Genomic DNA, 14,946 nt, shown 5'->3' on the forward strand with positions numbered 1-14,946 from the left:
GGATTCAGGCAGAACAGCAGCAGCTACAGTCCAAACATGGATGTGGTATGATGGGAAAACACTCCTTAGTAAAGATTATCCAACTCAAGGACATAAAAGGAAGTAAGATTTGTGTTGAACAAAGGATCCTCTTGACAGGCTCATAATTCCTTGATTTTGCTTCTCTCGTTGAGGAAGCCCACACAATATAGAATATGGAAGGTAACATAAGGAAAACAAATGCCTGGGTCTGAAAGCATAGGAGAAATAGAAGCAAACACATCAAAAAAGTTTACGACCCATAAAATACTGATAGAGAAGGAAGGGAGCACTTCAAGAAACTGGTCAAATGTTTAAAAAAGAAAAATTTCAGCTGAGCCTTCTTATTGAAGAACACGTTGTGACAAAAGAAAATACTTTGTTGCTTTGCGTAGGACAAATTACTCAAGGATTAGAAAGCTCAAACATGAGGAAGGCTGAATTCTGAGAATCAGCAGCAATGGGGTAAGGTATGGTCGTCACAAGGTCCCAAGGCAACAGGTTTCAGAAGGGTTGCCTGGGAGAGGGGTGATTCTCCGAATGAAACAGGAGAATAAGGGAAACCACTGGTAAGAGATGGGTTTCCCAGGCCTGGGCATTGGGTCTGAAAAAATAGAAAGATTAAAAAGGTTTTAAATATTCAGTTGGAAAACTAGAGCATCTAACATAAGACCTAGATGCAGAGAACATCACAGTCGCAAATCCCGAAACGTCACAAAAAGATGGAAGAGTATTTCAAATGAGGCTCACTGAGGACAAGGATTGAACACACAGCGAGATTCCTCCACAGAACACAGGGTTTGCCGTTTCCCATAATTATTAACCTTGTGATGGTAACAGGCTCTGTCTCACATGGACAATCACCCCAAACTGAATGGAATCCTCTTGTAGCTGAAGATTTTCTCTATTTACCCTCTTTCCTTTAGAGGAGGGGAGTCCAAACTTTTTTTCAACGTTTTTCACCAAGGGCCATATGTGGTAAAATACACAAACAGCCGGGCCACTCACTCGAGGTGAAGTACGTATTGCCTCACCTGGTTTATTTAGGTAAACTAAATATATTTTTGGAATTTGCTGAGGGCCAATTAACAATGGATCATGGGCTGCAGTTGGCTCGCAGGCCGCAGTTTGGACACCCCTGCTATAGAGAATCCTTAAGTCTCTGCTTTGGTTTTGGTAAGAAGAGTAACAGGGGTCTGCACAGAGTCCTAGGTTCAAGGAATATCACTTCACTTGAGAGAAGCTGACCTTGGAGCTCCGAGTTTTCTTTCATTGTTTTAAACTTATGAATGTGAGATTGGTACTATGACAATTGCATGTGTCCTAATGATTCTTTGGATTCTGAAAAAAGAAACAAAAACAGTCGACTAGAGGGATTTCAAGATGTATTAATTCAACTCTGAAAATGTTTAAGAGCCCACAGGCTAAGGCTAAGCAGAATAAGAATTTAGGAAGGAAAGAAACTGAAACCTTAATTTCTTTGAAATTTTGCTTAAGAACTATGAATTTTGATATCCCAGACTTCCTGAGCTTACAAGGAAGCTCAGGAAGATTTAAGATTTGCTGCTTAATTTCTCCCCAGATATCTGGCAAGCGAGGCTTCACGTCACTGCTTAATCTCCGGTGAGTTCTTTTAAGTAGCCTAGCTAGGCCTCATTTGGTATGGATATTTGAATGAACAATAATTGTTTTGGTTTAAGGTATAGCATGGCTTCTCGGAACAAGATCTAGACTATCTACTCATGATCCCGGGAGGCCAACGCAACCGTGACGTTTAGGGATTTTTGCCTCATGAAGTTGGAAGCAGGACTCCTGATCCTGTATAACATGAACTTCATTGTTAAGCCCAAAGGGTTAAGAGACCAAAAATCTATAGACGGTGGAAAATAAATCTTTTCTCCTTCTAGCATTCTATTTCTCTCACAAAGCAGGACTTCACCAGTTTGGCAGTATTGGGAAAAGCAGCTTCTGTCCTTTTCGCTACCTCCTCACTCACTCCTCCCCAACAGAAGAATAACTCTTCAGATCGTTGAGGGGAGAAAGGAACCAAGAAGCATGCCCAGCTTAGCCAATTCCAAAAGGACAACTCACATGGTGGGTGTTTTCTGTTCTGCTCCTCTGTCCATGAGGCAGGAGCATTTGGTTTAGGTCTGCTTTCTGAAGGTAGGTCAGAAACTGCTTTATTTGTGTACTGTCCATAAAACTAGGCAGGCTAGGGGCAGAGATTCTGGGTAAATGTGTGTGCTCTGAAGACCAACCTCTCCCTTGAGGGGTCATTCCAAGGTCTACCTTGGGAGAAAAAATTAGGAAGCCAAATGATACCATTTATCTAAGCTGAGTTCTCCAACCCATGTGGTTATAATAATAACATAAAACTGATATTTTGACCTCTATATGTCCTTTACTTTTCAAATCTGTCCAAGTTTGAAACTAATTAAGGGTGTGAGCAATGACCAACCTCAGATCCCAGCAGATCCCAATAGCTACTTAGCATGTACCAGACACTATGTTAAGAACTTACAAGCATTGTTTCATTTAATTCTCACAACAATTCTATGAGATTCACATTGTCATTTCTTCCACCTGACAGATAAGGAAATTGAGGCTAAAAGAGCTGAAGTGACCTGACCAAAGCCACATGCAACTAGTAACCGTGGATCTCAGACAAGTAAGTGGATCCAGCCTGTTGAATGCATCCTATGATGTAATCACCTCTGAACATTTTAGGAAAAGATGAGAACAGAGCTCCAGTTTATCCTTGTTGTAGACAATATACAATTATGGGACCATCAATCTGCTGTGAATACTGTCTAAAGCAGATCTTGTCTGATATCTTTCAAACTAAGCTGTGCAAAGTCTTGACTAAGTTAAAAGTTAAATTAAAACAAATTGCTTCAGACTCTTAATTTCTGTGTTCTTTTTTCATTTATGATACTAATTTCACACCTGTGAAATTTTTTACATGAATTATGAGAGTCAATATGGTTAGATCATTAACTAGTTCCCAATTCAACATCGAACTTCTACTATTAATACAATGTGACAGTATTTTCAACACGTAGCATCAAGGGTAATTAATAACAATAGCCAATAGTTCCTAATACAATCTTATATAAAAATGATCAAAGATAGCCCTATTAGATTTCATCTTAAACAAACTGCCCTAAGTATTTCATTGGGATTTTGCCTCTACCTTTGTAGTTTAGCTACTTATATGAGACCATTTTAATTATGAGTCTATAAGATACCAAACACCATAACTTTACAACCATGAAAATCAATAATGAAATCAATGTAATGTTAGGTTACCCGTTCGATAATAACCCTGACAACTCAATGCTAAAACTGATGAGCACTTCAAATTTTTACACATAATCTCTTAGAGAAATGAAAGAATAACAGACTGCTAGAGCACGTAGCTATCATAATCACATGAGAAATATATTTTGGGCTTTAAGTGCATTCAAGAAAATGCTTCTAAAATTTTTAGCATTGAAATGTATCTACTATAATTCGTGAATTACTTAATTATACTTTAATTCTATATTAGTATATCATAAAAATGTTGCCTTTGAAAGAAAATGTTAAAGCATGTAAAATGGAAGAATGTGAAGATATCACTCTGAGGCTCCCTTCTGGGGGGATTACTGGTGTTGTATTTTTACCTCTGAAATTGGTTTCTCATAGACATCTTCTCCTATGGATTTCTCCTGGGCTAGGATGGCATCTCGGTGCAGAACCCGCAGCACTTTCTCTGGCTCCGCACACCCGTAATGAGCCTCCAGAACCTCAGGCTTGGTTTTCTCCGTCTTCAGCATGTGGATCACATCTTCTCTGGCCTGTGATAGAAAGGGCAGCAAGGTTAGATGCTCAACAACGTAAATCACATGCCAGGCTCACAAAATCAGCACGGAGCTTATTGAATACATCCCCCACCTCTTCAGGGCTATCAGCAAATTCACTGGGTCTTCTGTTATTTTTTACCAAAAGCAGATTGGCAAGCAGATACTCTGCTTCAGGTTGCTAGGAAGCAGGCAGGCAGAAAAGGGTTTGTGCTAATATTAACTACATAAAAATTGTTTTTTCTAAGTAGCAATGATTCTGAGAGGGAGCAAGACGGCTCATGAGATACTTGCTTCCTCTCAGTGCACAATTTAATGTTTTAATGTCAATGACAATGTAACATCTTCTAGTTTTCTATTTATGCTCAGTGTAGTATTCAAATCTGGTTTCAGATAAAACCCTGCTCTCCCCATTCTAGTTATGACTCCAAGTGTAATTAACCCAAACAGCCTTTATTGGTAATTTCCTGTTTCCCATCAAGTGATTTATTTTGCACAGAAACACATGGCTGGGAACTCACATGGTGCTGGGCTGGGCTTTTCAATCTGATGTATTCACACTGACAGTGGAAATTTAACCCCTGTAACATACAGACTGCCAGTCAGATGAGTCAGTTTGGCGGGGTCTGAGATATTCTTTTGGTTTCTTAGCAAAACTTTAGCATCTTGTTGAAGCTCTTGAGAAAACCACATAATTATAGGTTTTATATCATATTGACTATGATCCCCACCACATAATGCAAATACATCTGGATGTATTTTCTACTGGTTAGTAATAATTATCTTTTTAGTTATAAGAAGCTGTCATTTGCTAACTGTACGCCCATCTAGTCATGTAAGTTGTTTCTCCAGTAACAATGGTGGATATGAAGTATCCTGACTTCATTCCAACTTATACTAAAGAATAAACTGGTTGGCAACAGAGTTTCAGTCTGTGACAATGGAATAGAGTTTCCCCCTGTGTTATGCTATCTATGGGTTTGAAATTATAAACCAAGTTCATTATCATGGTATTGTAAACATGGGAGCTAACTAGCTAGCCCTAATTTAGGACCATTATAAAATTTGTTTTTCTTGAAGTTTCTCACTTTTATTGCTTTTTCATAATTAATTAATCAAATTCCAGATGGCTAAAGACTAATTTATTATAGAAACATCAATGGACTGAAGTTTGCAGATTTTCTCATGTTGTTTCTGCTACATATAATATGCTCATTTCAAGACAAACATGGAAAATGTTAATTTTGAAGAACCTAGCGTTTTGGAATTAGCAAGATAGTTAAAATCAGAAAACAGTTTAATGGAAAGGCAAAGAGTCTCCACGCAGGGTGAAAGGACATAGAGATGCAATGTCAGACTAGCTTTGTACAAGTTTTTTAAAGGTACCAGGAGATATAGCATTGAGTCCGAGTGCAGCTTTCCTAGTGAGCCAAGAGTGGGCTGTATTTGCCCACTTTCACCACTTTTATCAACATAGTTCTGGAAGTTCTAGCCACAGCAATCAGACAAGAAAAAGAAATAAAAGGCATCCAAATTGGAAAGGAGGAAGTAAAATATTCATTATATGCAGATGACATGATACTATATATAGAAAAATCCCAAAGACTCCACCAAAAAAACTATTAGTAGTAGATAAATGAATTTAGTAAAGTAGCAGGATACAAAATTAATATCCAGAAATCAATTGCATTTGTATACACCAATAACAAACTATCAGAAGGAGAAAATAAGAAAATAATCCCATTTACAATTGCTTCAAAAACAATAAAATACTTAGGAATAAATTTAACCGAGGAAGTAAAAGACCTATACTCAGAAAATTATTGAAGAGAGAAATTAAAGAAGATACAAATAAATGGAAACATATACCATGCTCAGGATAGGAAGAATTAATTTAGTTAAAATGTCCATACTACCTAAGGCAATATATAGATTCAATGCAATCCCTATCAAATAACCAATGACATTTTTCACAGAACTAAAACATATAATTCTAAAATTTATATGGAACCATAAAAGATCCCAAATAGTCACAGCAATCTTGAGAAATAAGAACAAAGTGGGAGGTATCACACTACCTGACATCAAATCATACTGCAAGGCTATAGTAATCAAAACAGCATGGTATTTGCATAAAAACAGAAACATAAATCAATGGAACAGAATAGAGAGCCCAGAAATAAATCCATGCCTATGGATTTAATGACCATGCCTATAGTCATTTAATCTATAATAATGAAAGCAAGAATTTACATTGGGTTAAAGACAGTTTATTTAATAAATGGTGTTGGGAAAATTAGACAGACACACGTAAGAAAATGAAGTTGGACCACCTTCTTATGCCATATACAAGAATAAATTCAAAATGGATCAAAGACTTAAATGTAAGACCTGAAACCATAAAACTCCTAGAAGAAAATATAGGAAGTAAATTTGCACACGTTACCCTCAGTAATATTTTTACTGATATATACCCTCAGACAAGGGAAGCAAAAGGAAAAATAAATATGTGGGATTACATCAAACTAAAAAGTTTTTTTCACAGCAAAGGAAACCATCAACAAAACAAAAAGGCATCCTACTGAATGGAAGAAGATATTTGTCAGAGATACATCTGATAAGGGGTTAATATCCAAAATTTATAAAAAACTCATACAAGCTCAGCACCAAAAAAACAAACAACCCAATTAAAAAATGGGCAGAGAACATGAAGAGACATTTCTCTAAAGAGCACATACAGATGTCCAACAGACATATGAAAAAATGTTCAACGTCACTAATCATCAGAGAAACGCATATAAAAACCACAATGATATACCACTTCACCCCGGTCAGAACAGCTATCATCAATAAATCAACACACAACAAGTGCTGGCGAAGATGTGAAGAAAAGAGAACCCTTGTGCACTGTTGGTGGGATTGCAGATTGGTGCAGCTGCTATGGAAAACTGTATGGAGGTACCTCAAAAAATTGAAAATGGAACTACCTTATGACCTAGCAATTCCACTCCTGGGTGTCTATCGAAAGAAATCCAAAACTAATTTGAAAAAAATATATATGCACCCCTATATTTATTGCAGCACTATTCACAATAGCCAAGATATGGAAATAACTAAAATGCCCATCGATAGACAATTGGATAAAGAAACTGTGGTATATTTATACAGTGCAGTGTTTCTCGGCCATAAATAAGAATGAAATCTTACCATTTGCAACAACATGAATGGATGCAGAGAATATTATGCTAAGTGAAATAAGTCAGACGCAAAAAGACAAATACCATATGATCTCAATTATATTCGGAATCTAAAGAACAGAATAAATGAACAAACAAAACAGAAATAGACTTAGAGATATAGGAAAAAAAAGAAACAACACCTGAGGGTTGCTAGATGGGAGGGAGGTGGAGATGGGGAGAAGGTAAAGGGATTAGAAAGCACAAATTAGTAGTCACAATATTGTCATGGGGATATGAAAGACAGTTTGGGGAATATAATCAATAATGTTGTATGATTTTGTTGGGTGTCAAATGGGAACTTGTCTTATTAGGGAGAACTTTCATGGACTGTGTAGATGTCTGACCACTGTGCTATATACCTGAAGCTATAACTGAATAATATTGTATGTCACCTGTAATTTAATACATATATTATATATATTAAATATATACATATTTAATACATACATATTTAATATAATATATAATTATATATGTATATATACATATATACATATATACATATATATACATATATACATATATATATATATATATATATATATATATATATAGTCATGGGATGTGGAGTACAGCATAGAGAATAGAGTCAATGGAACTGTAACAGCTATACATGATGTCACAGGGGTAGTAGATTGGGGGAGGGAGGTTATCACTTTGTGAGGGGTGTAGATGTCTAACTAGCACATTGTTTTGTACACCTGAAACTAATTTAAAAAACAAAAAGACTGGGCTGTATTTCAGCTCCTATCAATCCCCTCTGCCAGGCACCCTTGTGGAAGGCACAACTCCATCTCTGTATGCAGTAGCTCTGGACTAAAGGAGCCTAAGGTATGTCGATGATTTTTGGTCTCAGGCAGGAAATGCTCCCTAAGTTTATCGCACACAGGTGACTATATATAGCATCTTCTAAAAAAATGTTTCTCAAACCTGACTGCATTGGAATCACCTCGGGAACTTCCAAAAATCCAGGCCATCCCAGACCAATTACATTCAAACCTTTAGTACTTTTTAAAGCTCTTCAGGTGGTTTCAGAGTTGAGAATACTATTCCACACTAAGCAGTTAAGAGACCTAGTAACAATACTAAATACAAATCCTTGGCATTGTCCCATCTAAACTTCCCCATTTCAGTGTATGTATCATCTTCAAGTGCATTTCCTTTTACTGTTCATAGAAAGGTGTCATCACTTTACTTCTAAATTTAAGTCAACCTTTTGTTTGGGCCAAAACTGAAGGAAAAAAAGTTGTCTTAAAAGAAGAAATACAGGGATATGAATTTAGTGATTTATGGAATGATAGAAGGAAATATTTAGAATTACATTTGGAAGGGAAAAAATGGCAAGAATGGAAGACTATCTCAATAACAAACTATTTTTTTTCTATCTTTAAATCAGGTAAAGTAAAGGCTGTTTTCTAAAGTCACATTTTAACATGTGAAATACAAAGACTTATAGGGCAGACACAGAATGTACTGTATTTTGAATAATAAACTGAGATGCAGATTGATCACGAAATCTAAATATTTCAAATCATCTGCTCCCTTGCTCTCTGAAACAGATTATAGTAGATGTTTAAGAAGGGAATAGAATAAAAGCAGAAGTCATAATCTTCAGAAAGAAAATCATTACAGAAGCTTAGAAAATAGACTTGAGCATATAGCACTTGGGTAATTTAGAAAAAAATTAAAAGAGCAAAAGAAAACGGCTTAGAAGATGCTATTTTTATTCTCTCTGTCTCTTTTGCTTATATATATTTTCTAAATTTTCTACAGTGAACATGCAATTAATTTTATAAAGAAAGACAAAGTTATGCTTTCTAAAGAATGAAGAAATACTTCATCATTCTGATTTCACATAAATGAAACAAAGGCAAATAATGTAATATAAAGCTCTCTTTTTTTCATGTACCCAATGCTGAGAAAGCTGTCTTCATTCTAGTTATAGACAAGCCGATAGATAGTGTCTCTGGGATTTAGAACAAAGGAGGCTATAAAACCAAAATTGCCCAAATGATTATTGTATATTCTGGTTTTTGACATTGTTTTGATTCCTTTTATAATTATTTCAAACACAGCAGTGAAGCCATAGATACAACAGCACTGAGCTGGGTAAGCATATGGAAAACAGGGCAGTGTAAGATTATTGCTTTTCCCATCTAATATTTATTCTGATTAGTCACATTCTGACTGTTCAGCTGAGCAAATCATAGCAGAACTATTTCCATATGGCATTTCCAGAAATGACACTTCTGAAAAAAATGTTTGTCTCTAATTGTGGATTAAGGTAATCAGAGAGTGGCTCTCAAATGTAAACTAAATCAAATAATCCTGAGTGCATAAATTGCACTGCTAGTTAGCATAAGTTTCCATGATCTGAGCATAAAGGAAATGAAATAAATCTTAAAGCTATCAGGCAAGTAAAAATTTGAATTAACATGGAAATAAAATTCACAGCATGGAATAATAAAAGGAGCCCAGCTTTGAAAACACTCAGAATTCATCTCCAATCCCAGGTATGCTGTGTGATTTGTACAAGTTGCTAACATTGCTTTGACCGAATTTTATTGTCTGTGAAAAAGGATTTTAATAACTTTTTAAAACAATTGTTGTTAGGATGAAATTAGCTATCAGTGTATAAAGTATAGAACTTGGCACACAGTAGGTGCCAAGCCAACAGTAGCATTTACTTTAGTTTCTATTAGGTCTCCATCATTAAATATCTTTTTGCTACATGGGGAGAAAAGGAATTTTATAAGATATATTTTTTGTAACATTTAAGACTAATATAGTTCAACAGACTAGACAGTGCACAATTTGCCCTTAAGAAGATTTTTTTCAAAAAGGAATTTTTAAATCAGAATAGCCCCTTTCCAAAAGTTAATCTCCCTGACTCAATTTTCTTGTCTGTAAAGTGAGAATACCAACCCCTCTATGTCACGGGAACCTGCAAGGCTCTAACAAGATAATGCAAATAAAAAGCTTTTAAAACTGTACATAGGTAGCAATTTCAGTTTAAAAGTTTAAGCTATTCGGTTTAAAAATATGTAAATATTGTTGGTATTTTTCTCTTTGACCAAATCTTTCTATTCTCTTAGGAGAAAACAGCTTCTTTCTCTCTAACTAATATGAAACACCTATTTGTTCTTTCCCTAAAAATGTGCTTATGCTCGAACTGTATTAATTGTGATATGCTACATATACCATACATTTCATTCTTAGCTTAATTGCCCTAGACACTAATTACCAAAAACAAGAAGCTAGGGTTATGTAACACTGTGTATTACAGTATACATTTAGAACTACACTAGAAATAACTTTAGTAAGTTCATCATGAACTTACTAAAAGCTTTTTAATTTCTATACTAATAATCAGGGATGAAATATAAATGTTGCCTATAAATTATTGCTAATTAAAATAGTTTAATAGTAAATCAATCATTAATATTGTGATATCTCTTTAATTAATGGGTTAATGAAGATGACTATGTGATCACAACAAATGTTTTCACTACTTTAAACATGATTCAACTTATATAAATAAGATCTTACGTTTTGGGGATAAAACCACTTTACATTTTTGTTTTGAGAACCTTCTTGATTTTGTGTAAGATAATTAAATTAAAGATGTAAGAAAGTTCCTTGAACACTACTATTTTCACACAGAAGTTTTATCGGAAGTGGTTCAACTTCTGGGTTCCCAGGTTGCTGCTAAGTAGATCACTGCTTGTCCATATATGTAAAAAGACCCAAAGGGAAGAATACTTTGACAAGTACTCTACAAAAGGGACAGAAGGCGGTGGGGGGTATGAGGTGGAAAAGCTTACTAAAAATGCTCAATTTATTTAGTCCTAATGATGGAGGAGAATAAATACGAGATTGGGGTACAGAAACAACCACAGAGGGGTCACGTCCTTCTCATCCATTCTATGTGGTTTCTTTTTGTGCCAAGGGTGGGATATGGAGGCCAAGAGCAAAGATTTCCCCACAGAACTGAAACTGCACCAGGTAGAGCAAGGAATTATCTCAACAGGCTGCATAAGAAGCTGATTCAAAACATGTGGGGGCAGCAAAGAGCTACTCTGCAAAGCCCAGGGGCCAACAGGTGAGTGTGTGGTTCATTTTATAAAATCAAAGGAGGGTATCTGGGCTTTGCTGGGAGATCAGGGATGGGGGTAGGGTAAGGACAGGTAAGACACAGTACACGGGAGCCCAAACAGGCAGCATAGTTGAAAAGAGGGCTAAATCCAATCATTCATTTGAAAAATATTTGTGCACATTTACTTTGTGCAATGCATTGCATTCAGTATTGGAGATATATACTCATATAATTGCATTCTCAGAGAGTCAAGTCTACAGGAACATAGACAAACAATTGAAAGCTATTTACAATACAACATGATAAGCCTTAGGATGGAGGAGATACAATAAGCTAAGAACTTCATTTAGAAAAACACTTGACTTGAATCCGCCTAATGGAGAAGGCTTCCTGGAGGAAGTGACCAAAAATCTCACAAGTACTTGAGTCAAAGAATAGGAAGGTAGTTAGGGTGAGAGTGTTCCTGACCAAGAGAAGACTATAGGCAAAGGCCACACAGATTTAGATGCATGGGCTGGGGCAAGATGAGGTTGGAGTGATAACCAATGGGCAACTCATGAACAGCCTTGTAAAACTGGCAGTGAGTTGGCATTTTATCACGGAACAGCAAGAAGCCTTGGAATTTTTAAGTAGCATCTGTTGGCACACCCCAGGAAATGCAATTTAAAATATCTCTGCAGGTGATCTAAAGCACAGCTGCACTTAGAAACCATTGCTTTAGGACAAATAGACCAATTCAGCAACAAAAGCACTTAAAATGTTTGCTGTGTTAGCTCAAGGTTCCCAGCAAGGTTGTCTGATTCCCGGGGACTTGCTTGCCCCAGAGGGTTCTCATGTTCTCACTGTTTGATCAGTTCCACTGATCCTTCTTCAGCAAGGAATCATGGTACTTCAGACCAGTAGCTTAAATCAGGAGGCTCCCTGTAAACTGTTGGAAGTGTTTGCCAGTTCTGGGCAAACAAGGGTGACCAATTGGTCCAGTTTTCTTGGGACCATGAGCAGGGTCCCACAAAGTGGGACTTTTGAAAATCATGTTGGTCATCCTAGGGCAAACAAAAGTGGACAGAAGACTGGATATTCTAAAATGACCCTGCGTCTTGCAGGGCAGCCATAGTGGACTTACGATACTCAGGAACTGAATTTCATTGACAGCTTTCCAAAACTTAGCTTTCTTAAAAGGAAAAATGCCATTATTGATAATTATTCCTGGTGACAATTTTAACTGTTTTTTAAACTTGTGTGATTTTCTAATTTGTGGGGAAAAACCTATAATGAGTAGGAAAGAATGTTTAGTTCTTATACCTGTGAATGGAAAAGGGGCCCCATATTAAACAAGTTCAGGAGACTGAAAATAACCACATAAGATGGCATGAGCATAAAAAAAATTTTCATAAGTAAATCGGTCATGGCAGGAAGTAACATCTATAGCCAAAAGCTTCCTTCATAAAGTTAATCTGTGTCATTAAGTGGGCCTGTCTATTGTCTTTTTGCACCTAAGATGACATCCTCGGAATGTCAGTAATCCTTTTTCTGGACCAGAGCTGGAAACTACAAAATATCTTGTTATTATCATCTGATTACCAGCTCTACGTGCTGTAAAAAGCAAACTATTAGCTATCCAGCACCCCACCTATGTAAAAGAAGTACCTGTCTCTCCAATTTACTTTTATCCAATCCCAGTGATTTCCCTGCTTTGTTTTCTCCGACCCACTTAATTTACCACTAATGGATTTCATGTCACCCTCCTCTTTTGATTCTATGTATAAAATAAGCTGCAAGCCACCATTTTGTGGACTATTTTCTCAATCTGTTAAGATTTTGCTTCCCGGCAATTATCGTCAGTTTGGTTCAAATAAACTCTTATACGCTTTCTGGATGTTTTTCGTCAACATACCCATGTGACACAGCTTTTTCTACACTTCTAAAATGGGAATGTGTGTAACTCTGGGAAGACAGCGTGGAATCAAATGAGCCTTGGAGCCTTGAGTCCAACACGGTGCATCCTCCTGAAGCACTAAAATTACTTCAAGACTTGGAGTGAGTGGTAAATAATTTAAAAACCTTTCAAAACATTGATAAAATTTTCATATTTACTTGAATGTTTAGGGAAAAACTCTAGACAAAAAACACTTGCTTGAGGTGGATAGCTTGGGATAAATTCTTAGACAATGCCACCATGATTCCCAATACAGTGTCCTACTCACCCAGGTCGAGACGGAACATATCGAGGTGGGAAGTTTGAGAAGCCTGCTCCTGCTTTCTGTCACTGCACATATCGAACAAGGCAATTCCCTGCCGATAGCTGCTGACTTTTAAGTGGTGGAAGCATTTTGAGGAAAGAATAGATCTATTTCTCTGCTCATGGAAGAACCATAATGTCACAGTTCCTAAATGCTATCACTTTTTGTATTATTTAGTTAGCTACCTAAATATGGTCTTATTGCTACCATGAACCAAGGCGCCGTAGAAAAGATGATTCTGGAAGACCAAGGCATGCCGATTCCGTGAAAGCTTTCCCATTCTGGGAACTCAAGTCAATGTTCTGTATCTATTTAAATAAAGTGATCTATTAGTTTACTTGTCTATTTCTTTATTCGGCTGTGAGCTACTTTGACGACAGGGACTGTGTCTACAGTCAGCCCACATGACAGGCACTCAGTAAATATTTATTGAAATAAAGAAAAGTAAAACAAGTGATGTGAAGTCAGAGAGACATAAACTGGCACCGAAAATCTCCGAACAACCTTAACTACTTAGCCTTGTTTAAAAGATCTAAACAATTACATTTTGTCAACTTCTACTCTTCCATCTGACAGACTTGTCTACAGTTTAGGAGTCTCTTTGTTCTTAAATTTATTCCAAAAGAAAATTATGTAAACTGAATAAGGAAACAGTACATTCCACCAGAATGTTGCAACAGGAAATGGACTATCTTGAACTCTCATACAAATTGAATTATACTATTTACCCAAGTTAGGTAAGTAGGAATATTATAAATGTATTACAAGAAAAAAGCTATGTAATTATGATGGTATTAGCTATTACTGAAGAAATCAAATGCATTTTGTCTCCTGAATTTTAGAAAGCAAAGTTAACATGATTTAGTAATACAGTATATAAGGAGAAGATTCAGACATGGTTAGTTTACAGAGCCACTGAAACTAAAAATGTGTCTTTTGGTTTCTCTGGAGAAATCTCTCTCCATAACTATATGGTCAATTGTAGCCTAATAGTCTATACAGTCTATAAGATACTCCTTTCTAGTACTTCAGACTGAAAATCATCCAAAAGGTATATTTTATTAAAATATCACAAGCAGATGCTATTTTCATGTTAAAACTTGCTTTAATTATCACCCATAATAGCTTGAATTTTTAAAAGTATAATTTCTTGAAATCCCACTGATTTTTTTTTTTTTTTGCAGAAATAGAAAAATACATCCTAAAATGCATATGGAATTTCAAGGGACCCCAAAGAGCAAAAACAATCATGAAAAAGAACAAAGTTAGAAGGTTCACACTTTCTAATTGAAAATTTACTATAAAGCTATAGTAATTAAAACACTGTTGTACTGGCATAAATACAGATGTATAGACCAGTGGAATAGATTAGACAGCCCACAAATAAACCCTTGCATATATGGTCAAATAATTTTCAATAAGGATACCAAGACCATCTCAACAAACGATGGGAAAACTAGAATCCACATGTAAAAGACTGAAGTTGGACCCTTACATTATACCATATACAC

At 36.1% G+C, this 14,946-nt stretch overlaps 1 protein-coding gene across 5 annotated transcripts in view; it reads right to left on the reverse strand.

Annotated features, from left to right (window-relative positions):
- Window positions 1-14,946, reverse strand: part of FILIP1 (filamin A interacting protein 1) — a 231,487-nt gene that overhangs the window by 58,848 nt on the left and 157,693 nt on the right. For all 5 annotated transcript variants that reach the window (XM_074333213.1, XM_074333214.1, XM_019729604.2 and 2 more), the window contains one exon: window positions 3,684-3,857. In XM_074333213.1, coding sequence (XP_074189314.1) covers window positions 3,684-3,857 — 174 coding nt within the window. The remainder of the gene's footprint in view (window positions 1-3,683; window positions 3,858-14,946) is intronic.

This window comes from Rhinolophus sinicus, linkage group LG05 (genome assembly GCF_036562045.2).
Source record: "Rhinolophus sinicus isolate RSC01 linkage group LG05, ASM3656204v1, whole genome shotgun sequence".
Taxonomy (NCBI): Eukaryota; Metazoa; Chordata; class Mammalia; order Chiroptera; family Rhinolophidae; genus Rhinolophus; species Rhinolophus sinicus.